This window comes from Rhyacophila brunnea, unplaced genomic scaffold, assembly GCF_057557595.1.
Source record: "Rhyacophila brunnea isolate RB1 unplaced genomic scaffold, BYU_Rbru_1.0 scaffold_21, whole genome shotgun sequence".
Lineage (NCBI taxonomy): Eukaryota > Metazoa > Arthropoda > Insecta > Trichoptera > Rhyacophilidae > Rhyacophila > Rhyacophila brunnea.
Genome location: NW_028232871.1, coordinates 14,901,931 through 14,927,672, shown reverse-complemented (window position 1 = coordinate 14,927,672; position 25,742 = coordinate 14,901,931). Strand labels below are relative to the sequence as shown.

Here is a 25,742-nt window from a genome sequence, read left to right as displayed (position 1 = left end):
CTAGGAACAATGGTAACGTATTGGAAATTAATGGAGTTTACTAACAAATTCCATCAAGTACCTTCAGTCGATAGTATTAATACAAAATTACATTGTCAAAAATAGTTCTAGAGAGACTGGTTGAATCTCAATCTTTGCTAGGGAGTCCTTATCAGCTTGGTGGATAGCAGAAGCCCCACGGAGGGTCACAGGACGCACATCTCAACAGCAAACTCAGTAGAATGTTATGGCTCAGCAAAATCCAATATCTGATTTGATATATCTTGTTTCAGTTAACATAGTAAAATATCACTTTGCAACATTTGCTCTTGGCTAATGATAACATTTTTGGAGTTACAAGTAAATTTACGTAAAACATTTCACCGTGGCACAGTTCGCTGTGAGCTTTTTTTAACGGAAAGAGATGACCATATAGTATACGGTCTGCAATTTTATTAGATTCAAAATGAACATTAATTCAATTTTCATAGCTGATTTTTGCAAAATTCATGAATTCAAGAATGTAAACCTAACCTAACCTAACACATAATCCAGTATATCGGCTATTTTCAAAATTTGTTTGCTGCTGGCTTCGTGTAAAGCGTAAACCGACAAGAACCGTGATTTATTTAGACATGAAATTTATTTTAGTACTATACGACCCAAAGAGGTTGGACGGTTTTTAATATACGGCCATATATTTCCGATACAACATTTCACGGTGAAGTGTGATACGGCGAACTTCATACGTACCAGTTTCCGGACACCCTTGGAGCAGTGTTCATATTCATACACCTAACAGTACAGTTTACCACATTAACTCTTAAGAACGAACGAACGAAAATTTAGGAAGGATAAAGAGGAATACACAATCACATGGCCTACATCAGGAAGCAAGGCGACAATGCAGGTGTCAATTTTGCAAGTGGCACGACCACTCAACCAAAAATCTTACGAGTGCAGAGCCCACCACGTGTAATGGGGCAGAATTGACGTACTGGCAGCCACTCGCCCTTTTTTCTTATTGGTCTAATCGATTTGAAATCGCCACCAATCGATTCTTTGAACAGTTTTCAGATGGAAATGTAAAAATAATACTATGCTGTCAATCTACTTTCGCAGAAACATTTGATAAACTGGACTGATGCCTTCTGCTTTTTGTGCATGTTGAGCAATGTCACACAAGCTTTCTTCCAAAGTGTTCTATCTACATGACAATATTCTACAGAAAATCTTGCCCAAAATATGTGACATTCATCACTAAACTAATATAAATGATATACATCCTTGTGATTTTCTTTTCAGGTGTCCGAGGACAAAGCCGGAGCGATCATCGATCATTTCTGGATCGTGAAAGACCAACACGGAAGGTACCCCGAGAGACCTCACCTCGGCAAAAGAGAATACAAACCACATTCGCCAAAGACGGAATTGTAATTTTTTTATCATGCAGGGATACTCGAGTTGTGTATTTAACAACACTCTCGATAGCCATTAAAAATATCAGTAGGTAGTTACTGAATCGATGTAATTAGTAATTATTATATTGTCTATTGGTTTACACATTATTGTCTATTGATCATCAAAATTTAGCATAGTGGAATTTATTTTATAATAATTATATCTATCTGTCCAATAATAAATTGTTGTCACAATATTTTTAAAACATAATTGTTGTAATTTTGACATTCCTTTATCTTGTACCAAATATTAATAATATAGTAAACATCATGTACAATTATATTATTTACATAATACAATGTAAAACCATTTTATCTTCTGTCCTTGGCTTTAATACGCATGTAATTTCTTTCAACAGTGATCAAAATTAATTACATAATAATTTTTAATTAATATTCTGTAGCGCATTAGTTTATATTATTCATTCCGACCATTTCCGATCCTAATAAGGTCAAATGGGCCTCCACAGAGTGGAGGTTTGTATTAACAGATTTTGTTTTTACGAGAAATGGATGTCAGCCACTTGCCCAACCTATAAGGTCCATACCTTGACTCAAACACACATTGAAAAACAATGTGTGTAATTGCCAGACCGAGGATTTGAACCTGGCACCTACTACGCCATAGGCCGACGCTTAAGCCACAGGGCCATCATATAATGTTACAATAGAAGGCACCCCCCCGAACAACGATAAGGGGCACATTTCAACGAATTTGAGGAATGAAGAAAAATGTTTGATCAAATATTTTTACAGGAAAATAATATTTTTTATTTATTGATATTATATTGTTAATATAGAAAACATAGACTTCTATACTTCATAGAATCTTCCTTTATTATTAATTGATCTATGTCACTAGATTCACACACATTCACTCACACCATTAACATCCGCCATCTTTGTTCTGCTTTTCGTTGATCTTGGATTAAGCAGTTTTAAAAACCTTACAGCACCATCTAGAAGTGAAGGATATAATCTTTTCGATACATTAAAACGTTCACAGTGATCTAATTATCATTGTTTTATACATAACTTAATATGCGAAGTGCCGCTTTTCGTTGTTTAGGGGATGCCTTCAATTATTGAATACAGCATTATTCAAAAGACTTAATATGGTAGACATGGTTAATTTTACCTTCATTTGACAGGCAACAACAAATTACATTATCTCAAGTTGCTAGGCAACAAAGAATTATTGATATCAGGTGAAGGGTTGCCAAATAACAAAAAAAAAAAATATGAAGTATGGCTTATATGGCATACTAATCTAACTTAACCTTACTAAATCAATTTAAGTGAATCTAGTATTACAATAGGGCAAAAGGAGTGGTTTTAACTCAGTAAACACAATATTTATGATTGTTTAAATAAATAGTTATAAAAAATGTATACCTAGTAGTTTTTTTTCATAATGTAGATTATTTAATGCTTGTATCAGCTTTTTATTCCAACAGCCATATTGAGGCTGACAATGTCGTGCCAGATGTAGTTTCACTGTTCTTGCCAATATTAAGTAGGCGGACACTTTGAAAGTCACCGACGCATTTTATCTATAAGCTTCTAAGTAATTAAATAACATAGTTATAAGATGTATAATTTGAAATTTATGATATTGTTTTAAAAGATTCTTTAAAGAGTGCGTGCGCGATGACCAATAAAACGTAGATTTAGTATTAAGTAGATTCTTAAAATAAGAATACTTTCTTGTAATATATTTTTTCCAAATAAAATATCTTTCATGACATGTGTTTCATCTTCTTCAATACGTTCCTTCAATTTGTGGATATAAATAAAAAGATTTAACCGTATTATATTCCTACTTAGTGTTATTCAAACAACTATAAAGCCACGTCCAGACGTGTGTAATGCAACGCGAATTTGTCATTTGGACGTAGCTACGATCTTTACATGTAATGCTCGTAGCGACGTTCGCGCTGATCCATCGGCTGTCGGTTTTTAAGACGAACACAAAGGCGGTCGCGGTGCCCGAGAACTCGAACAACTACAGGATTTGCATGGAGATTGTGTGCTGTCCATACAATTCGCGTTACATTACATGCGTCTGGTCCCGTCATAACAAATCCTACTATATAAATATCATCAAAAAACTGGCAACACGAAATGTCTTGATGACCTGTGAAAACCGTTATTATATCCAAACAGTAATTCAAACATGACAATTTTTGCGATGACTCATAGAGCACTTATTGGCTGGACTTGTATCAATAAAAATTTCTTCGATAACGTCTTGAAGAAGAAGTAACAAATGTTGTATTACGTAGTTTATATATTTTATTTGGATGAAATATTCCTAATTTTAATAAATTAGTAATACTTGTAGATAGAATATAAGACGTATTCATAGAGATTAATATTATATGTACACCATGACCACAGAGAAGATAATACATAGAGTGGGTACACAGTCTTTACATTACAAAAATGTTGCATTTTTATTTTAGTCTAAATGGGGATTTTTTAATATTGAAACAATTTTTACGGAATGACATAAAAGACACTGAGCAGTTCAACCGACACAATTAGTACTGCAATACATTCTTATTTAGAATTAATGGTATAATTCACAGATTTTAAATATTTAAATCGATTACATTTTAAATGAATTAAATAACATTGTATGTACACATTTGAGTGTTGCATGCATGTAAAGACAAAAAACTAGAGATTGATTGTCATCAAAATTCCAAAAGAGGTTATCTAGCATCTGATAATAAAGTTGTTACTAATATATCCCCACTCCAATGATATTATCTTCACCATGATCATGACAGCTGAAATTCGTTTGTTTTTATTTTTTGAAAATCATTGTCTAATGAAGAGATTGTAGAGAAATAATTGATAAGAATTGAATTGCCTTAATTTTGTAATTATCGAAAGGAATTGAGTACAGAGGCATTATGGTACTGGAACATGCTTGGTATTAGCTTTTTTACAGTCCGGATTTGCTTATTCGAGTGGCCCGCGACAAGGAATGATGATGCTCACTAACACTCGCTATTGAATCTGCAAAACCTACTATGTGCATATTTAGATATTCCAGCTAATAAGAGTTTAGTAACCATATATCGATTCAACAATAAAAACTATTAAACATTATCTTTAAAGCGATTCATCTGTCCTTATATTTGTTTCTGTTGTGTCATTTATGTGGTAAAGGAAGATAGGGAATAACAACATAACTTCCGTTTCTGAACAAATAATTCATCTTGAGCCATTGCATTTGACATTCACAAAGTATCTGTGATTCTAACTTTTCCACATTAACATGTGACAAATGAACTCTTGTTTCTGCGAAAACTATATCAGAATTCCACAACAATTATTGTTGACTTATCTTCACATTGGACTTATTTCAATAACCAGTAAATTAGTTAATTAATTTAGTTGGAATTTTCTTGGCAGAATAACATCTAACAATCGTAGCTGAATTAAATTCAAAAGTTTGTTTTTGAAATTTGAATGGTACCTTCAACCGAAAGAGCTTTCGACCACCATATAAAAATTACACTGTAATTAGGAAAACTTCCATTTCAGGAGATCTAGCTAAAAGTATTTACTAAAAATCAAATCAACTAGTGGTTTATATATATTGCTGTTGATCTCAAAAAACGCGGACTTATTCACCTGTCTTTGAAGACAGAATGCCAGTCTCAGGCGTTTGTTTTGAATAATTTAAAATTCAGAAGAATACTGGTCCAATAATGAGACATTTATCATATGATTGGTTAGTGTTTATGATAAACTTTCAATATATTTAAAAAAAAAAAATAATAAGAATTATTTTTGCTAAAAAATTCGCGGCCTCTAACTTGCCGCCATACAAAACCTCCCGGCACAGATCAGATTAAAAAATACATTTCTTTCAACATTATTAAAATACTGCATCGTTTATGGGATGGTCTAATTGTCTAATATATTACATCCTACGTAGGAACGAGGTTTGTAACATTTTGCAGACAGAAAATATGTCACTTAGGAGAATTTACTATGGTATGTGCACATAGTAGGTTTTGACAAATCGATGCCGATAAAATATAATATTAATAAATAATATATATTTATAAATTTTGTAAGGTAGAGTAGTGTGTCTTGTCCATTTCATGCATCAACGCATCTTTTAAAACGTGCTGCGTTGTTCCTGAATTTGTGTTTTTCATTTTTTAAAGGCTCAAACAAAAGTAATAATGTGATTTAGATAAGAACTAAAGACACCGCATGCACACACGTGCGCGACGTCTTATACTAACATTAATATACATGTAGATGAGTAGAGTTGTAGACTACAAGATTAATTTTCACATAGCTAGTATTGCAATATTTAAGAGCACTTATGTAGCAAAGGGGCGGGGTGTTCCGCAATCCAGGCTATTCACTTTTCCAATTAGATAATCATCCAGTCATTCATGTCTATCGAATGTTGCGGAGAAGTTTCAAAACCTTTTTTTAGCCTTTAGCATTTAAGAATTTTTTTTTTACTACATAGATACTTATTTGATGTTTTAAATATAGATAATAATATTTTGCATATTACAGCACGGATAAAGTTCAATTGAAAAATATATTATAATTTGATGAAACTCACTAAGTACAAAATTACACTAGAGAAAATGTTTTAAAACTTTCCGACATGCCTACATTTTATAACCCTATTCTATAGGTATATTAATTAACACACCTTTGTGTGGACTTAAAAAGTGTATGCTAATTATTTAATACTATTGAAATATTGTACGCATGCAGATGCTAAATGTTATGTAAACAGCAATCACAATTGCTAGAATAGGGCTTCTGACATTGGCATGTAGAATTTATGCAGATAATGTATAGCCCTTGGATTGTTTCAGTGTCACTTATTGAGTTTTACCTTAAAAATACTGATTTATTATAGTTTGAATTACAAAACAGTGTAACTACAAAATATTATTATTAATGTCTCGTTTTTCTCTGTTTGAAATATTAATATAATTAAATATTCACACAATTTTATATACATAACACCTTGAAAAATGTAAATAGTATATTTTGCTTATCCTGTCCGATCGATTCATTTGTATTCGTCTTCTGTTTTCTGTTAAACCCTTGATCCGTAAATAGCAGAAATTTTCAACGGGCAACAAATATATAACGTAGGTACTTGGATTGCTGTGTAAACTGCCTCTTGCACTGTTAATATTTTAATTCTAGCCGTACTAATACTAGCGAAGCACATTTTTTATACTCCAAGCACTTCTATGAATAACCCACTACCGAAACGTACTAATTTTTTTATAATAGTATTTAGCAAGCCTCTACGAGAGTGGCTTAACTCTATGGTAAAATAATACATAACATATAGAATAGATTGTCTAATTTAATAATTGAACTAAGATTTAACCAAATATATCCATGTGTAGGTATCTAATAGTTAAACTATATAACGTAGAGACGGTAAACTCTATAAACACCATTTTAAGATTGTCATTAATATAAATGGTTATTCTTTTTTCATTATTTAAAGTAATTTAAATCCACCATGTCGTTGTTGTTTAGTCTGCCCAAGTACAATATATTATTATTATCTACCTAAATGAACGCAGATAGTTAAGAAATATGAATTGACATATTTTAGCGTGTCCGTAAATTTGTACCAATGCAGTTCGCCATATCACACTTCACCGTGAAAAAACCTTTTTTTCTTTTTGACTATGTCCGATCTAATAAGATCATATGGGCCTCCACAGAGTGGAGGTTTGTATTAACAGATTTAGTTTTTACGAGAAATGGATGTCAGCCACTTGCTCAACCTATTAGGTCCATACTCTGACTCATACAGAAAATTGAAAAACAATATGTGAACTTGCCAGACCCAGGATTCGAACCTAGGACACACAACGCTATAGGCCGAGACTTAAACCGCGCGTTGTTATATGGTCGTATATTAAAGACCGTCCAACCTCTTTCGGTCATATGGTATTGAGATAAAATTCATGTCTAAATAAAACACGGTTACAGGAAGCCAGCGGCAAACAAATTTTGAAAATAGCCAATATACTGGATTATTTGTAAGGTTAGGTTAGGTTTTCATTCTTGAATTCATTAATTTTGCCAAAATCAGCTATGAAAATTGGCGCGGATCCCGCCTGACTTCCTGTAAACCGACTTGTATCTAAAACACTTACAAAATATGTAATAAAAACTATTGACATACAAGGGAAAGACAATAGAAAATAGGTATGTAATTAAATTAGAAATACAGAACAACGCATATTTTTTTCATCTCGGTGCTATAAATAGAGATAACCGTATAGTATATGGTCATCTCTAAGCTCACGGCGAACTGTGCTACGTACAATTTACTTGTAACCATATTTTAGCGGGAAAATCTTGATTTGTGTTGCTATATTGCAAAAATTAAACACTGCATATTATTAATTTATATTCTAACCATAGAGAAAAGTTAATGAAATAAGTAAATAGGCATTTGATGGATATTAATAATTAATTGGTGTAAATAGAAGATAAACTTACCTAAAAATAATTAATACAAAACAATAAAATAATATTAGACATACATGTAGTCTAAATAAAGTTTAATAATCAATACTAGGCAGGATAATATATTTTAAATGGATGTTTAATGTACAGATTATATTAAAAAAAAATTATGGTATGTAATCATATTGATCTATGCTGAATATTAATGCTTTGAATTCACCATTCCTTGTGTAACACAAATAGATGTAATAAAAATGAATGTACCTTATCACGAAAACGAAATACAAGGAATCATATTGATTTAATTGTTTTATTTGAAAGAAACATACATATTTATAATGCAGTAGCGAAGGGTGGATGTAGGCTGTTAAGATCCGCCATAAATAGTGCACACTTATCTTTTTCAGTCATACATATTTTGTTCTCATTGATATAGATAGGACTACAATAATTATTTACAGATGGTGTTGGTTAGTTTTTAAAATTCAATTCAACATTCAGATAATAGATAATAGTCAAGATGTTTAACTACAAAATATCTAAAATTATACAATTTATAGATAGAACAATATTTTATATCTTTGGCCAGGACTTAATGAATTTTAAAAAAATGAAACACGTGTATTCTTAATCGAACGAAAACAAATAATTATGAATGAAAAAGTGTTAACAATTTTGTCGTATCGCCCAAAATATACCAGAACTATTATGGTTTGGTTTAGGCAGGGTTTAATTAATTTTTAAATACTAACCAACACCATCTGTACATTGTAGTCATAGTTCAATAAAAACAAATATGTATCACTGACAAAGTTTAATTTGCTCTATTTATGGCTGATCTTGACAGCCTACCTCCACCCTTCGCTTCTGTTGTAATGTCAACATGTAAAATAAAATGTACAGTGAGTTCTCAACATATGACAGGGTTACGTTTGGCCACCTAGGTTGTAAGTCGAATTTCATTATAACAGTAAATGCTTGCTGAATGAGGCAGCGTTACTTTGAAGATCTATCGATGTCTGGGTCCATATTTTCAAATTGCATCATTGATTTGGCTAAAAACTGCAGCCATGTCTTTTAGCACATTTTTTTGGGTGGTTTTCCAAGTTCATCTAGTTCTTTTAGTGCTACATATTACATTTTAAAAGCTATGTCTTTTTCCGTATCCGGAAACTAGTACGTATGCAGTTTGCCGTATCACACTTCACCGTGAAATGTTGTATCGGAAATATATGGCCGTATATTAAAGACCGTCCAACCTCTTTGGGTCGTATAAGTACTGACATAAAATTCATGTCTAAATAAAACACGGTTCTTGTGGATTTACACTTTACAGAAGGCCAGTAGCAAACAAATTTTGATAATAGCCGATACACTGGATTATTTGTTAGGTTAGGTTTTCATTCTTGATTTCATGAATTTTGCCAAAATCAGCTATGACAATTGAATTAATGTACATATTGAATCTAATAAAATTGGAGACCGTATAGTATACGGTAATCTCTTTCCGATAAGAAAGCTCACGGCGAACTGTGCCACGGTGAAATATTTTACGTACACTTTACATGTAACCCAAAAGTGCACGCGGGGTGACATAAACTAAAAAAAATAACGGATTTTTTTGTTCGTCCTAAGTCCAGAACCCACTGTAATTGCATTATGTTTTCATACAATTTTACTTTTATTAAGTATTCAGTAAGCATTAGGCAGGATATATCTACAGTGCATAAAATATATCTGGTAGGTGGATGATTTAGTTAACTTTCAAGATAATCGTCCAGCCATTTGTCCAAATCAACTTCTGGTGGTGCGTTTACTTTTGGCGATTGAGGAGTTGTTTGAAACCCAGTCAGTACTTTTGGTATACTTATTGAAACATTACCTGGAATTAAATAAAATAAATAATGTACATGTAACATAATAATTATGACATCCACATTGACATTATTAGGACAGTTCAAGTTTTAATGATGGGAAACATTATTGGAAGACAACAGGGACGAAATATTGATTTCTTCATTAAATTTATTTCTTTGTTAAAATCACACGGCGAACCCTTAACTAATGAAGAGCTGCAGGAAATGGACTGCTATACGCCCCTAGAAAATGACGTCTCCAAATCTGTTCCCATGCGAAAGGCAAGTGTTAAAACCATTGAAAAGGCCCTTTCTCTTCACAATCAATACATGGAGTTTTTAGAAGAGAACGACGAACGAGTGAGTTCTGTAAAACGTGGCTGTAATGCATTACTTGACAGTATGTAATCGCAAATTTTGCACAATAAATGTAGTGGCCAAAACAAGGGAATCCCTCCCCCCGTTGATCGTGAAATTTCGCTTATCACGACCATGTCTAGAACGTATCCCCCGCGATGAACGGGGGGTTACCTGTACTACTATAATATGGTTTTAACTTTCGAACAAAAAAGGACAAAATTATATGGTGCAACCTGCAAATGTGTAAGTAATAGAATAAGCTACATACCGTCTGAAGACATTGAAGGTAATTTAATATTTGAATTAACTGGCTGTAACACATTTTCCAAGAGCATATCCAGTTCATCATCGTCATCATTCAAAGCAACTTTTTCCAACTTTGCCGGAAGAACACTATTGATAACATTTGATACGGATTTAATTTGTGACCCTTCATTGAAATCTTTTACGGAATGTGACAGAGATACTTCCTCTGATTCAGAATTACTTCTCTCCATTTCTGTTTTTGCGCCAAACTTGTTAATAATATTAATAGATATTTCATTTTCAAGTGAAAGAATTGGCAAATTTTTATCAAAGTTTGCCTTATTTCTATTGGCAGTATTTTTCATTTTGGCCGCTTGTTCTTTGGTGAACAGCGAAGGGTCTAACCGATTTCTTTCATAGAATGGTATGCAAGAGAGAGCGTCGGAGATCACCTTGGAGTCCAGCCCGAATAAGTCGGCGTATTGGTTTGATTCTTTTCGGTGCGTCCAAGTCTTCTCGTGTTTAAATTGAAAATGGCTGCCCAAAGACATTGGGGTGCGTAGGAGAGTCTGGAAAAAAGGAAATTAAATATTAATTTATTATAATAATCTACTGACATCTTAAAATGAAGCCTTACCACATATTTTTGTCAAAATGGAGATTGATGTATGAAAGTTTGCTTTTTTTTTATAACTTTACAATACAGCTTCAACAAAAAATTCAGAAATATTAATAGGTCCGAATTAGGAGAGAATGTAGCTGGAATAAACATGCTATTCTGTTTTCATAATTCCCTTGTGCAATGGCCAATATAATTTAGAATTTAGAGGAACACTACGTGGTATCTAATATCAACGTTTGTCAATACCAAAGAATTTTGATTCTAGATAGAGGGAGTGTCAAGCGTGAAATACATTATGGTGCATGTAGTGGACTATCACTCTGTCACAGCGACAAATTTAGTCTATGGTTTTGTCATTCTGCAGAATATTTTGAACGACCACCACCTCTGTAAATTCAATGATGGGTAATACCAACTCTAATGTATTAGTATTTTGAATTATTATTCATTATTTATGCTGATTTCAAGTTTCTACGTGTGTGCGTATATTAAAATTACTTACGATAATATTCATAGATAATATTTTGAACAGAACCCAACCTGCAGACCATAGATAATAGACAACATTCTTATAGAAAATATATAGTGCCAACCGCTAAAAACAAAAAAACGTGACATTGACATGACAGTCGAAAAGTGTAGGCATGTAGAAAATGGTAAAAAACGTTCATTGAATCATGCGGGTCTCCATGCAGTGCGGTACGCGTGAGGTGACCTCATTGTTGTTTTGGTGATTTCGGCAGATTTTGCTAACTGAAAAGGTTTAATATGTGCCACGGGATGGGAGCATCAAATCAAATTTATTTATTTTACATATAATGAACATAACAAATAATAAATTCAAAGCGTTCACGACATGACATAAAATAAGTGTTCATAATTTTTAAAAATAAAAAATACAGAGAATAAGTAATAAAATAAGTAACAAAATAAAAGTAGATGGAAGCACACAGAGTGGACTTTGATAGACCCTATCTTAAAACTTATAAAACAACGTCCACCTAAATTCACCCTCACGTAAGTGGAATATATCAATATCCAAAGCGATTTCATTAAACATGGTTACTGCCCTCCCAATTGGCATTACTAATGGCAGGTTAGTTCTGCACCGTGGGAGAACAAACAACGGATGCCCTCGATTCCTAAGGTAATTATCAGAGACACACAAGCCAACACCACCAAGAATGGCAGAGTTCACATTTACGTCATCAGTCTGATAACATTTTAAACACCAAGAAAAACGACATTACACACTTTTTTCTTGTAGCGGCAGCTTACTGTAACATCACGTGATAGTAGACGACATGCACCATAATATAATTCGCGCTTTATAGACATTCCGTATTTGGAATGATGAAGGCAGTTCGATTTTAAAATCAAATGATTGTTTGTGTGGTTGTATCGGCAACAAGTTTATTATTTTATTTTTCAATTGGCAGCCCCAAAAACAAGACGGTGGCTCACATTCTAGTTTGAATTCGATTGCTTTGATTACATAATCTCCGTATATATTTCTCGGTATTTTACGTTATCTTAAAAATAATGGTATATGGCAGGGGAGGGGGGGGGGGGGGGGGCAAACTGCGGCCCGCCGGGTATTTTTTGCGGCCCGACATCATTAATTGTACTTCTGATTACGAATAACTTTTTTATATATTTTTAAAAAATATTGACAATAGATTAAAATTTGAAGAATTTGTTGTTTTGCAAATATATTATCTCAGTACGTCTTCCTTGCGTCTCGTCTCACACTATGTAACCACTATTTTCTACGTTGAACATCGGGACACATTTAAAAACTTTTAACTCCGCGTTGCAAGGAAAAAAAATATATGCCCATGATAGTAAAAAGTTTGAATGGATTTCAATTAATACTCAAGTTATTCTTTCGACAAATATCGAATAACAACGTGGATCACTTTCCAACTTTGAAGTTGCTGAATATACCAGAATATAAATTTGAAGAATATGGTAAAATTATTAAAGCTCTGAATGACGATTCTTCACAAAGATTTGGTGACTTCCGAAAAATTGAGACAAGTTTAGCAATAGTACGCAATCCATTTTCAATAGATATTGATAGTGTACCGACAGAGCTACAACTTGAGATTATTGATCTGCAGTGTGACACTGATTAAAGAAATTGCGTTGTCGTGAATGGATTTCCAAATTTTACAATGCCCTTAATTCAGACAAATTCGACCAACTTTAAGATTATGCAAGAAAAATGTTCGTAATTTTTGGATCAACCTATATATGTGAACAAACATTTTCGATCATGAACCTCAATAAAAAATCTTTACGATCAAATATCTCCGATGCCCATTTACAAGCAGTTTTGAGAATATCAACTTCAAAATTAGCACCTGAATTTAAAAAAAAATGTTAAAAAATGTACAACAGTTTCATTCTTCCCATTAATTTTTTTGTAATGTTTATTTTTCGTGATAATAAATAGTGTATATCTAAAAATGGTATTTTAATTGCGGCCCGCCGCTCATTTTGAATTCTTGAATTTGGCCCTCCATCCAAAAAGTTTGCCCCCCCCTGGTCTATGGTAATATATGCCTAGATAAAATGACAAGTATATCTTACGACCAAAATAATCTAAATTAGCAAATTTGAATTTTGTTACTGCCTGAAGTTGATAGTCACCAAAGCATACAAATCTATCATGACCGTGGATCAGCAAATTGAGTTAAGATTGTCCAGATTCTTTTTGAAACAGAACGCAACGCCCCGGTCCACACTTTGATAGTGGGCACAGTGCCCACTGGATATTAGCCACCCTATTGGATAAAGTAACCCTGCATACAGATTGCTAGCGTGCCTTTCAAGAAGTGAAAATAATTGTGGTCTCCATATTGCGGCCATGTGTTTAAAGTGGAGATGACTAGAAGAAGAATAACACAAACACGCCCTCCAAACCAAACCCGCACCGCACTCGGTCTTAATCGAGCGTATCATGAGATACTACGTTTGATGTGAAGCATCTGTAGAGTTGTTTACGCCTGGTAATGTCCCAGGAGCAGTTACCCGAGACTGAGGTCGCCACGCCCACAAGTGAGCTTTGACTGAGTTTACTGATTTTACTCTAATGTAAAGTGCCCGGGAGAGAAAGGGCACAAGTAAATTAACAAAAAAGAAAGGAATTTAATAATAATATAACAAAAAAAACTAAGCTTATCATCAGATCAGACAGCAAAAATTATGTGAAGAGATCTTCACACCCGCAGTAAGACACTGCAAATTTTTTAAATGCAAGATAATTGGCCTTTGTGGCCACCAGGTTGGACGGCCCGATGGGTCCAACAGCTGGTAGGACCGACTCGAGTAACTCTTCCCTCTCGGAGCACATTCTCAGACATTCCCAAAGGATGTGGTTTGCATCCTGTTTTTCTCCTCCACATGGACATGTCGGTCAGGTAACAAGTCCAAGCTCAAGGAAGAAGAACAATAAACTATGACTTACTTCAAAGTCAGCACCCTGGAAACTTTCTTCAGCGGTCTCAAAATCTTCTGGTGGCAGTTCGAACTCTGGCCAATTACTTTTTATTTCCCGTTTTGAGAATTTTGAATTCGGCTTCCCGGTGATTATAAGAATTTCATCAGTCTCCCGTCTGAGGTTAGGAAATGGATTGTTCATGTCAACTGGCGGTGCACCGTCATCGGTATTTTCTGAGTAATTCAAAATACACATTTTTTTAACAATTTAAAACAATGATTAATAATAAATAATTACAAGATAAAAAGAACTTTTTATATACCACGTTTTTAAATTTTCTGTTGAATCATATAAACTTGACAATTCTATGTATTAATAAAAACTTTTTTTTGCACTTGATAGAAATAGGTGCTGAATAAATATAGAATACTGAAATGTCATTTTGACATTTCATATTGATTTCCATAGTAACGCACGTATATATTAATAATTTAGTTGCTAGGACCCCCTTAGCAACCAACAATAATAATTTTCCATACAAAACAGAATTAACTGAAAATGAATTCAATTCTGCTTAAAAATGGCTAAAAGTATTAAAAGAATGCATTGTCGTTGTGTTCTGATATATTCTAAAAGTCTCAAATGTCTAGTTAGTCAGGAAGTTAGTTAGAAATCTTCAACCGTCCAATAAAAATCTTGGACAAACAAGAAAAAATTTATACTGGATACACAAGAAAAAATCTGCACCGGACAAACAAGAATACGAGCTAATAAAAACGTGGTAAAAATAACAGTTGATATCAATTGAATATAATATATTGTTGTATTACAAGGCAAAATCTGGGTCTCGAAACAGTAGTGAAGACTCAATACTAAGCTATTATTTAGGGTGGTTTTGCATGGAGGATTTCCGCACCCGGTACCAGTGTGACAGATACTGAATTTATATTAAATTTAACCTTTTTACTGCCGGTAGGTACCTTGCACGCCGCGAATTTTATTGCAAAAATAAAAAATAAAAATCAATTTACGTTCAAGTGGTAAAAACGAATTCTGTTTCAATTCTGAGATGTGACGATATTCCCAATATATGTCGTTGTGTGTTCAACATATTTGTATGTTTAAAATAATTGATTTATGTAGTAAAATCCCGTTTAAAGCGGTGTGTCCAAAGACATCATTTTTGTATGAGCGGCGTGCCGTTCACGGAAAAGATCGCGTCTTAAGACGTCATTGGCAGCCATCCGGTTAATGGAGCCTTTCACACCGAGTTACTCGCATTGTTGGCGTTAGTATTTAAATGATGATACGGAGTACCTACTGTTACACCACCGAATGGTTCCCATTTGGGGATGTCTCTGTGAATCTGGAGAGGCCCTAATCGGTATCAAATCAATAAATAGTAAGGGTTGGTTGCGAAAATAATTAAATAATGTTAAATACCTGACCGGCAACATTGTCTGAATACCGTTAAAAAAAATACGAACGGCAACGCCGCATTTGTACCGCTCGTAAGCGGTCATTTGTTTTAGCGGGAGAAGCATTTTTGACAGCAACGCAGTAAGCAGTGTTAACCTCGCTATCCGTCAAAATTAAATTGAAAAGAATTTGTATAAAAATGTAACCATTTAGAATATATTAACGTAAATATACCTTGCCGTTTCCATCACAATTCCGGTGTGTTATTTGTCCACCTCCATGTCCTGAATCCAGACGAAAATCCACAACGAAGCAAAGTGACAAGAGTGTTTTCACTTTCGAAAATGGAGGGAAATGACACTACCTACTGTATATTTACTTTTTCTCAAACTGTTAGGATTCAAACTTGTGACTCTTTGTTCAGAAGATTAATGAGCTATTTTCACACGACGATTGGCAGCAAATAGGTAGGTATCAGTGGTGCAGGGTGGAGGTAGGTTGTTAAGATCCGCCATAAATAGTGCACACTAAACTTTGTCAGTCGTACGTATTTGTTTTCATTGAACTAAGACTAGAATTTGCAGATGGTTTGGTTAGTTTTTAAAATTTAATTAAACCCTGCGACAATCAAGCCATGATAGATAACAGTAAAAAAATACTCGTCTATCTATAAATATCTAAAATTATGCCATTAAATCATACATAATTTTAGATATTTTATAGATAGAATAATGTTTTTTTATCTATTATAGTTTGGTTTAGGCAGGGCTTAATGAATTTAAAAAAAATAACCAACAGCATGTGTATTATGTACTTATTTCTAATTCAATGAAAACAATTAAGTATGAATGAAAAAGTGTGCATAATTTTGTCGGATCGTCCAAAACATACCAAAACTATTATGGTTTGGTTAACCCAGGGTTTGATTGATTTTTAAAAACTAACCAACGCCGTCTGTAAATTGTAGTCTTACTTCAATAAACACAAATATGTATGAATAACAAAGTTTAATGTGCACTATTTATGTCGGATCTTAACAGCCTATATCTACCCTTCGCCACTTGTAGGCATATTAAGAATATCTAAACAATTTAAAACGGGGAATATATATTCGCACAATTGAATAGACTGTTTTCACAAAGCGCTGACAACATTTAAAAAGATGTTCGTCACATCGGAAATGGATGATATTCACAAATCAACTACAACACTCAAATGATCGATTTGCACTAAGGAAAAAGTAGTCTTCACGTATCAATATACTATTGTAACCAATTAATCGTAAAAGAATACAAACACTATGAAAATTAGGTTTAATGATTTTAAACAATATTTTGGCAAAACATAAGTATGTATTAGGTACCTACTTTCAGATTCAAATAATACTATAAATACCTATTTAGAAAGTGACGTTAATTAAAACTTAGGTAATTGTGCCGCAGATGCCGTCATGAGCTTTTATGATTTTTTTTACGAAAACAGTTTATTCCAGTAGACAATTATAATAAATACCCTTTTCTGTCGGCACATAGGTTTTTCGATCCAATAATTGTTAATTTAAAATGCTCATAGATTTTGATACTTCATTATCACAATCTAAGATTATATTATTAGGTACCTAATATTAGGTTGGGGTAGGTTAGGTTGGGTTAGGTTAGGTTAGGTTAGGTCAGGTCAGGTTAGGTTGGGTTAGGTTAGGTTAAGTTCCCCCCTGCGTCTGTCACCTTGTCGTGGTAGTGGGGCTCCCGCTGCCTCGGCAGCTTACTAAGAACAGACAACGTCTTTAACCCAAGATATAGTGTAAGGCATCGTGCTGATGGATGAGTGGCCTGTAGACGCAAAATAACAGGTTGCAAACGATCCCTCAGAGGTACCTGCCAACCCCTCTGAGTATTCTGGCTTATCCGGCTATGCGGGGCTCTGGTCGGATGGACTTCTCTTCCCTTGCCACTCGTGGGATCAACTATGGACACTTATAAAACAAAAACAAATACAACGAAGATGTGGGAGACGGTGGACTTGCTGGAGGCAAAGGTCACGTCCTTGATGGCGTACATCAAGGAAAAAACCAACGTCCACGCCCCGATAAAGGAGGGACTAGCGGTGATCACCAATGCGGTATTGATATTGGCTGACCTCCGCAAGCATGACACGGGCACCTGCCAAGACGTGGCTGAGACTGGGTCGAAGCTAAAAACCAAGGCTACCCAGACTTCATCACTCACGGAAGCTGGGTCTCCAAAAGAAGAGGAAAAGTGGTGCAAGGTCATTTCCAAGAGAACGGCCAAAGCAGAAAAGGCCAAGGAGGGGAAAAAAGAATCCATACCAAAGAGGAAATCACCAAATGGCCCAAAAGGAAAAGAAGACTCTAAAAACAAGAACGGAAAAGAAGAAAAGTCCCAGAAAGGGAAAGAAGAAAATCCAAGAAAAGAGAAGACAAGACAACTTCCTGGACCCAGAAACGACGCAATTGAAGTCAAAGCTGAGGGCAACGCCTCCTACGCGGAGACTCTCAGGCGCATCAGGAAGAACGTCGTTCTCCCGAATCTCGAGGTAGCAGGAATTCGACAAACCAGGAGTGGAGACTTGCTCCTGCAAATGAAAAGAGGCACAAGCCAAACCGAAGAGCTCGCAAACGCAATCACCAAGGCGCTGGGAGAAGGAGCTCAGGTGAGAAAGCTTACCCCCAGCGTCACTGTCGAAATTCGTGATATCGACGGAGCAACTGATACCATCGAGCTGATGGAAGCTTTGACGGCTGCGTCCCCCCAAATGGCAAAGGATGCAAAAGTCATCTCTCTTAGGCCTGCCTTTAGTGGCACCCAGTTGGCGGTCGTCAGACTACCTAGAGATGCGTCCGCAGACCTTATCAAGGGAGGGAAAATACGGATCGGCTGGGTGAACTGCCGACTAAGACCTCGGGCTCACCTCCCAAGGTGTTTCAAATGTCATGGATTTGGGCACCTCGCAGCGGATTGTACAAGCCCTGAAGACAGAAGCAAGGAGTGCAATCGCTGCGGGACGGAAGGCCACAAAGCCGCCGCCTGCACAAACAAGCCCAATTGCAGGACATGCGCCAACCTCAAAAAGAGCTGCGATCACCAGACAGGGAGCAGAAACTGCGCAGCCCTCAGAGCTGCATTGGAGGACAAGAAAAAGAAAAAATGATCCGAGTCCTCCAAATTAACCTGAATGGTTGCCAGGCTGCCCAGGACCTGATGGTGCAGATAGCTGAGGAGCGGCGAGCAGACCTCGTGATAATTTCTGAGCAGCATCGCAATGCCACAAACCGGTGGTACTCAGGCTCAGGTTCGAGGTCTGCAATTTACGTGCCGACTACTCACTTACGCATCACAGGCGTCGGTTATGATAACGGAGGCGGCTGGACATGGGTAGAGATCGAAAAGCTTAGACTTTACAGCTGCTATTTCTCTCCCAATTCTCCCATAGACGCCTTCGCAAATGACCTCAGACGCCTCGAAGATGACGTGAAAACGTCAATCCTACCTGTAATCCTTGCCGGAGACTTCAATGCAAAAGCTCCAGAATGGGGCTCATCGACAACAGACAGAAGAGGAGTCTTGCTCTCTGAGATGGTGTCTCACTTGCATTTACATGCGGCTAACATTGGTAGTCGTCACACCTTCGTCCGAGGCAGTAACGGTTCGATCATTGATGCCACGTTTGCGGACGAATCGGTCGTGGGGGGAATCAGAAATTGGCAAGTCCTAGACGCATACTCCCACAGCGATCACCGCTATATCAGTTTTGATCTAGAAGCGTGCTTCACCAGACTCCAACCGAATCTCGCAAATACCGGTTGGGGGGTCCGAAAGCTCAGCCTGACGGCACTTGATGAGGCCGTTGCTGAAAGAAGGAGTGCGGTGCTAAGCAAATCACAGAGTGCTAGTGCTGAGGAAATTACCAGCGCTCTGAATGACCTTCTGCAACACAGTTGTGACGCTTCAATGCCCAGACGTAGCAGCCAAAACCAGCAACGGCCAGTCTACTGGTGGAACGAAGACATTGCTGAGCTCCGCCGCGAATGCCTTTCCTCCAGACGCCGGGCTCAACGGAGACCTAGCAACGACGACCTCCAACGGAATCACCAAGACCACAGGAAGGCGCTACGGAGAGCCATCAAAGAGAGCAAGGCAAGATGCTGGGCCGAGCTGTGCAGTTCAGTCAATGAAGATCCCTGGGGCATGCCCTACAAAATTGTAAGAAAGAGGCTCCGGACTGCAGTCGTAGATCCCTACCTCCAGGGTCCGGGCAATTTGGAGTCGGTAATAAGCACCCTTTTTCTACAGCACCAGCCCAGAAAAAGTTCCTGTGCTGCGATGGACGAGGTGATCAGCCCATTCTCCGAAGCAGAACTGCTTATAGCTGCCAAGCGCATAAAAACCGCAAAGGCACCAGGATCAGACTGCATTCCAAACGCGGTTATCAAACGAATCGCATTGACTGACCCTGAGCTGCTGCTGGCGGTTTTTAACACATGTCTGCGGGAAGGAACTTTCGCTTCGCCCTGGAAGAGGCAAAAACTAGTTCTCATACCAAAGGGCAAAGGGACGCCACCTGGCCCATCTTCGTACCGACCACTCTGCATGCTCGATGGAGCCGGAAAGCTGCTAGAAAGACTAATCCTTCAGCGACTCCAGGTGTCATTGGAGGATGAAGACAAAGGACTGTCACACAACCAGCACGGTTTCCGTCCTCGTCGATCTACCATCGATGCAACAGCGAAGGTAGTAGCGACGATCCGACTTGCCTGGCAAGGAAGTGTCAAGGCAAGTAAGCACGTCGTGTTGATTGCACTGGACGTCAAGAACGCCTTCAACCCGGCAAATTGGGAACAAACCCTCAACGCGCTTGTCGAAATCGGCGCACCAGTGCACATCGTCAGGCTCGTCGAGAGCTACTTCACGGAGCGAGTACTCGAGTACGAGTGCACGGGCAAGAAGTGCCAACGTAACGTTTCGGCGGGTGTTCCACAGGGCTCAGTCCTTGGGCCAGCTCTGTGGAATGTAATGTACGATGGCCTTCTTAAAATCCCCTTGCCCGAAGAAGCGACTCTGGTTGCCTTCGCCGATGACGTGGCCGTCCTCGTCACAGCTAAAACAACCCAGCTACTACGCTTTGCTGCAGAGGAGACTATAAGAAAAGTCAGAAGATGGCTTGACAGCAGAGGGCTCGAACTCGCTGTCCATAAAACAGAAGCCGTCTTTTTCGCAAGGCGCAGAAAGCTGGCGCCGCCAAAACTTGAGGTCGACGGCTTCGAGGTGCCGTTCTCCAGATCATTACGGTACCTCGGAGTACAGATCGACGACAAGCTGCGATTTGCAGAGCACGCAGAAAAGGCGGCGTCCAAGGCAACGAGAATTGCAGAAGACCTTGCCAGGCTGATGCCCAACATCGGTGGACCAAAACAAAAGAGACGGAAACTCTACTCCGAAGTGGTCCACTCCGTCCTCCTATACGGCGCCCCAATATGGGCCGATGCCACGAAAATAGAGAGCACGAGGCTCACTCTGGCAAGGGTGCAAAGAAGAAGTGCACTCAGAGTCGCTTCGGCATACCGCACGGTGTCGGAGGACGCCATCCTCGTGTTGACTGCCACCCCGCCCATAGACCTGCTTGCCAAAGAAAGGCAAGCAGTGTACAACGGTCAAAAAAAAGTCGACGCTAAGGAGCTGACCATGCAAAAATGGAAAGAAAGGTGGGATGCCTCCACAAAGGGCAGGTGGACACATCAGCTCGTCGGAAACCTAAACGCGTGGTGCGAAAGGAAACACGGCGAGCTGAACTACCACCTGACCCAAATGCTCACTGGTCATGGATGTTTCTCCAACTACCTTCACAGGATAGGGAAAGAAGTGACCCGCGAATGCCATCACTGTGGAGGCCATGACGATAACCCTGCGCACACGCTGTTTGACTGCCCAGCTTGGGAGGAAGCCAGAAACACCCTGAAAGGGATTGTCAGCGAGGAAGCAATGTCGCTGACGAACATGGTTTCCTCAATGCTGGAAAGCACAGCTGCATGGTCAGCATGGGCAGAATTCGCATCGTGTGTCCTCAAGACCAAAGAAGAAGACGAAAGATCTCGGCGAGGAGAACAGGTAGAAGTGGCCTAACAAAAGGCAAGGACATAGCTGCCTCCCTGAAGTAATGCATAAAAGCGGATTCCGGGGGGGCAGCTGAGAAGAGGAGGGGGGTTTTAGTGGGTAAGAATCCCACACTACCATCAGTCAGTCGCCGCTGACTGCTGGTGGTGTCTTAAGAAGATTTCCCCCCGCCGAAAAAAAAAAAAAAAAAAAAAAAAAAGGTTAGGTTAAGTTGGGTTAGGTTAGGTTATATTAGGTTAGATTACGTTAGATTAGGTTAGGTTAGGTTTAGTTCAAAAATGATACTTATACAATCTCAAGACGGCATCTGCGCCACATTTACCAAAATTTATATCGATGAACCGAAAAAGATATACCTAGGTGGTGTTATTTGGTTGTAGATTTACATCAAATAATATATGAACGATAGCAGCACGAATATACACATATTTATATTACTGCGTTAAACATTAATTATATTGACACCTAAGCATCATTTTTGCGATTGCCTTCTAATAAATTGTATTGCTGCTACAATTATTAGTTTGACATTTGTGAATTTCTACCTTTTCTTTGTGCGATATATTATTTGTCGGTGAAAACAATTTTACAAATGTGTGCAGTTGTCAAAATTGAGTGAATTTGTATTTACAATGAGTGATTTATGATTTTTGTTTTGTGAAACAAACTATTTTATGTGATTTCATCTATTTATTTGTGAAATCATTTAATATATGTGAAAACTACTTTCCAAATGTTAAAGTTATTTTTTTTTGTGAATTTTGATTATTGCATTGTGCGATTAATTCCCACCCATTTAAAACTAACCACAATTCACAATATTATCGGGCATAGGAAAATTCACACCGTCTGCAGTTTTTGATGGGGCTGGTGGGGGAGCTCTCTGGATTGGTCTCTCATTCTGTGGAATCCTCTTCGCTTTGGCATTCTCCTTGAAAGGTTTCGCCTTATATTTTGGATTCTTTTCATCCTTGTTCTGATTCCTGAAAAATGAAGGATAACATATTACATCCTTTGTTTATTTAAATTGAATTAACAATTTTAATAGATTCACGTAAAAACTAACTTTTTAATTTTAGATTTGTCTGACATTGTATTATTTATGTGCCGTCTTCAATTCAAAAAACTTTTGTGGTCAAATAATAACCTATTTTATTTTGACAGGAAGAATTTGACGTATATTTTTGACAGTACATAATGGCCATAGACTATAGAGTAATATAATGTGGCCATACGTAAAAAACTTAGAAAAAATATTTTCGCTCAAAAACTACGAAATAATGACACAATAATTACAGGTCCATTTACCTGGATCACTCAATGTTAAAACTCCAATTTTTTTGGGTGCGTTTGTTTGTGCATCGTTAGTGCACGTTTGTGCACGATTTTTTTTCGTTTGTGCACCTATAATAACCGAAAAATTCCAATTTCAAATTGGGTGTTCCAGCTAAACGTTGGGTCACCCAATGTTGAAATTTCAACTTTTTTTGAGTGCATTCGTTTGTGCATCGTTAGTGCACGTTTGTGCACGCGTTTTTTTCGTTTGTGCACGCACATTAAGGGGGTTATTCGCATTTCAATTTGGGTGACCCAGCTAAATGCTGGATACTTGTGTCACTAAACTTGGATTATTTTCAAAAATTTAAATTGTAAGCACTAGTGCGTTGGTAGTGAACGTTAGTGCACGATTCTTTTTTGCCTTTTCACCTGTATTCAGCGAGCTATTTAATTTTTAAGTTTTTATGCAAAACCTGACTTCGTGGGTTAAAAAATATTTTTTTTAGTGAAATCTCTTGTCGCATAGCTAATGCGCAATTCTGCATACTTTTTTTTATTTATTTCTCATATAGTGCGTGAGTTATTCGATATGAAATATTTGATGAACGTTAAGTAGAACCACCCAACAAACTTTTTTAACTTTTTATTAGGTCATCAATATGTCTATTATTGGCTTACGTTTGTGCACATACTTTTATTGATTTCGAGATTATATCTTGAGAGATATTATTTTTTTAAATTTAGTGACTTGATACTTGAACCATTAAATTTACCTTAAAATTATTTTGTTAGGTGCATACGATTACATATATTTTTTTAAACTTTTAACATGATTTTTTAATTTTTTATCTTTTATATTAGGCTATAAATTTGATTTTGCGATATGATTAAATTACGCGAAAAATTCCCATTTTTCCATTTTTACTAAGTACCCCGTCAAAATATCCCGAACAAAAACAACCGCATCCGTTTGGAAGATCCACTCAAAAGAATCTCGCAAAATAGCCAAAACGGTGTATGCTCTCTAAATATTTCGGTTTATAATAGATTACTTAAAAATAAATATTTTGTATTCACAAAAGTGTCAAAATTAAAAAAAAATCATTATTAAACTTAAAATTTGTCTTTTTATTTATGATTTTGAATGGATCAATGTTAGTTTCATAAGCAAAAATGCAGTAAATAATAATTATACTTACCTACTGTTTTTAACTTATGATCCGTAATAAAAAATAAATAAGTTATAATACAATAATTAGGTTGGTATGCATATTTTTGAAAAATGCAATGTATTTTTATGCAACGATATTTTCTTCAAAAGATAATATTGGAATGACATTTCGTCAACTAAATGCGCGGAACTTGTAACTCCTTATTAACCAACTTCACAGAAGGAAGAAAAAACTGTTTTAAGGAAATTTGAACACTTTTAGTATTTTAATGTTATAAATGAGTAAATCTGGTCATTTTTACAAAATATTTATTAACATAGAATATAGAGGAGTTACATGGTTTGCTTTTGTTTTTTTTGAGATTTGAACTGGGAGTTACAATGTTTGAATTAAAATAAACAGCACCAAGTTTTACAGTATCTATTGCTTGTCTACATTATGTTGGAAAATTCAATTACATCGCATAAATAGGGGTAATAAGCATCACATAAATGAACAAAATAATATTTAATTCATTTTAATTTTCGAGTTAGCTTCAAATGACAGATTATTATAAAATTAGTAATAATCAGCCACCATACTTGTTTTCAAGAACTGAAGGTATTCTTAGTTATTTTATTTTATTTCATGCCTTTCTTGATATAGTTGAGGAAGGCTGCAAAGAATTTTGGTTGCATAATAGTACTTTAATTTATTCGTACAGGGAGCTCTTGCTATTCTTCAGTAAAACGCAGTTTGAAATTAATATTTCCATTTATTAGATCCATTATATTGCGGTGCTCGAATATAAGTCATTAATTTTCCTCCTGGTCGTACCTATGGATTTGTAAAATCTAACACCAATATTTTTTTTATTAAAATGATGGCATAAATATGTGACATGGTATCTTCTTCTTCTTCCACGGTGCTACATCCCGGGGTGGGATTTGGCCTCCTCCACAACCGCTCTCCACTCACTCCGGTCTCTCGCCACACTTCTCCAGTTACCGGATCTTCCTATATGAAGCCAGTCCATTTCTACGGCGTCAGCCCATCTCCTTCTTGGACGGCCTCTGGGTCTCTTTCGTTGGGGTAGCCACTTCGTCATGATCCTTGGCGCTCTAACTTCAGGCATTTTCTCCACATATCCCACCCATCGTAGTCTTTGGGACTTACAGTGTCTTATGATTGTTTGCTGTTCAATCAGCTCTTCCAACTCGTGGTTCATTTTAATTCTGTAGTTCCCATTTTCCAACGTGGGTCCAAAGATTTGCGGAGTATTTTGCGCTCGAAGACAGCT

At 36.6% G+C, this 25,742-nt stretch overlaps 2 protein-coding genes across 7 annotated transcripts in view; one reads left to right on the top strand and one right to left on the bottom strand.

Moving 5' to 3' along the window:
* LOC147070767 (acid phosphatase type 7) overlaps nt 1-9,682 on the top strand; it is a 36,827-nt gene extending 27,145 nt beyond the window's left edge. For both annotated transcript variants that reach the window (XM_085949189.1, XM_085949188.1), the window contains exon 10: nt 1,285-9,682. In XM_085949189.1, the coding sequence (XP_085805315.1) occupies nt 1,285-1,416 (132 nt within the window). In that variant the 3' untranslated portion in view covers nt 1,417-9,682. The remainder of the gene's footprint in view (nt 1-1,284) is intronic.
* On the bottom strand, nt 7,144-23,193 carry LOC147070766 (uncharacterized). Of its 5 annotated transcripts, XM_085949192.1 has the most exons (6): nt 23,080-23,193; nt 22,860-22,996; nt 14,494-14,699; nt 10,422-10,968; nt 9,646-9,819; nt 7,144-8,301 (listed from the first exon to the last, which is right to left on the bottom strand). In XM_085949192.1, the coding sequence occupies exons 1-5, from the start codon at nt 23,103-23,105 to the stop codon at nt 9,695-9,697; spliced, it is 1,041 nt and encodes a 346-aa protein (XP_085805318.1). In that variant the 5' UTR covers nt 23,106-23,193; the 3' UTR covers nt 7,144-8,301; nt 9,646-9,694. The 5 variants fall into 5 exon arrangements, with proteins under 5 accessions (XP_085805318.1, XP_085805321.1, XP_085805316.1 ...); XM_085949195.1 differs by having other exon boundaries at nt 8,019-9,819; nt 10,852-10,968; XM_085949190.1 differs by having other exon boundaries at nt 8,254-9,819; nt 22,821-22,996.
* Between the last annotated feature and the right edge of the window lie 2,549 nt (nt 23,194-25,742).

Bases quoted from the DNA above. Each gene is read 5' to 3' on its own strand.
- LOC147070766 (XM_085949190.1), bottom strand. From the start codon at position 23,105: ATGTCAGACAAATCTAAAATTAAAAA. The intron at 22,997-23,079 runs GTTAGTTTTTAC...TTCATTTTTCAG, and splicing joins GACAAATCTAAAATTAAAAA to GAATCAGAACAAGGATGAAA. The intron at 14,700-22,820 runs GTTAGTTTTAAA...TGAATTACTCAG, and splicing joins CGATAATATTGTGAATTGTG to AAAATACCGATGACGGTGCA.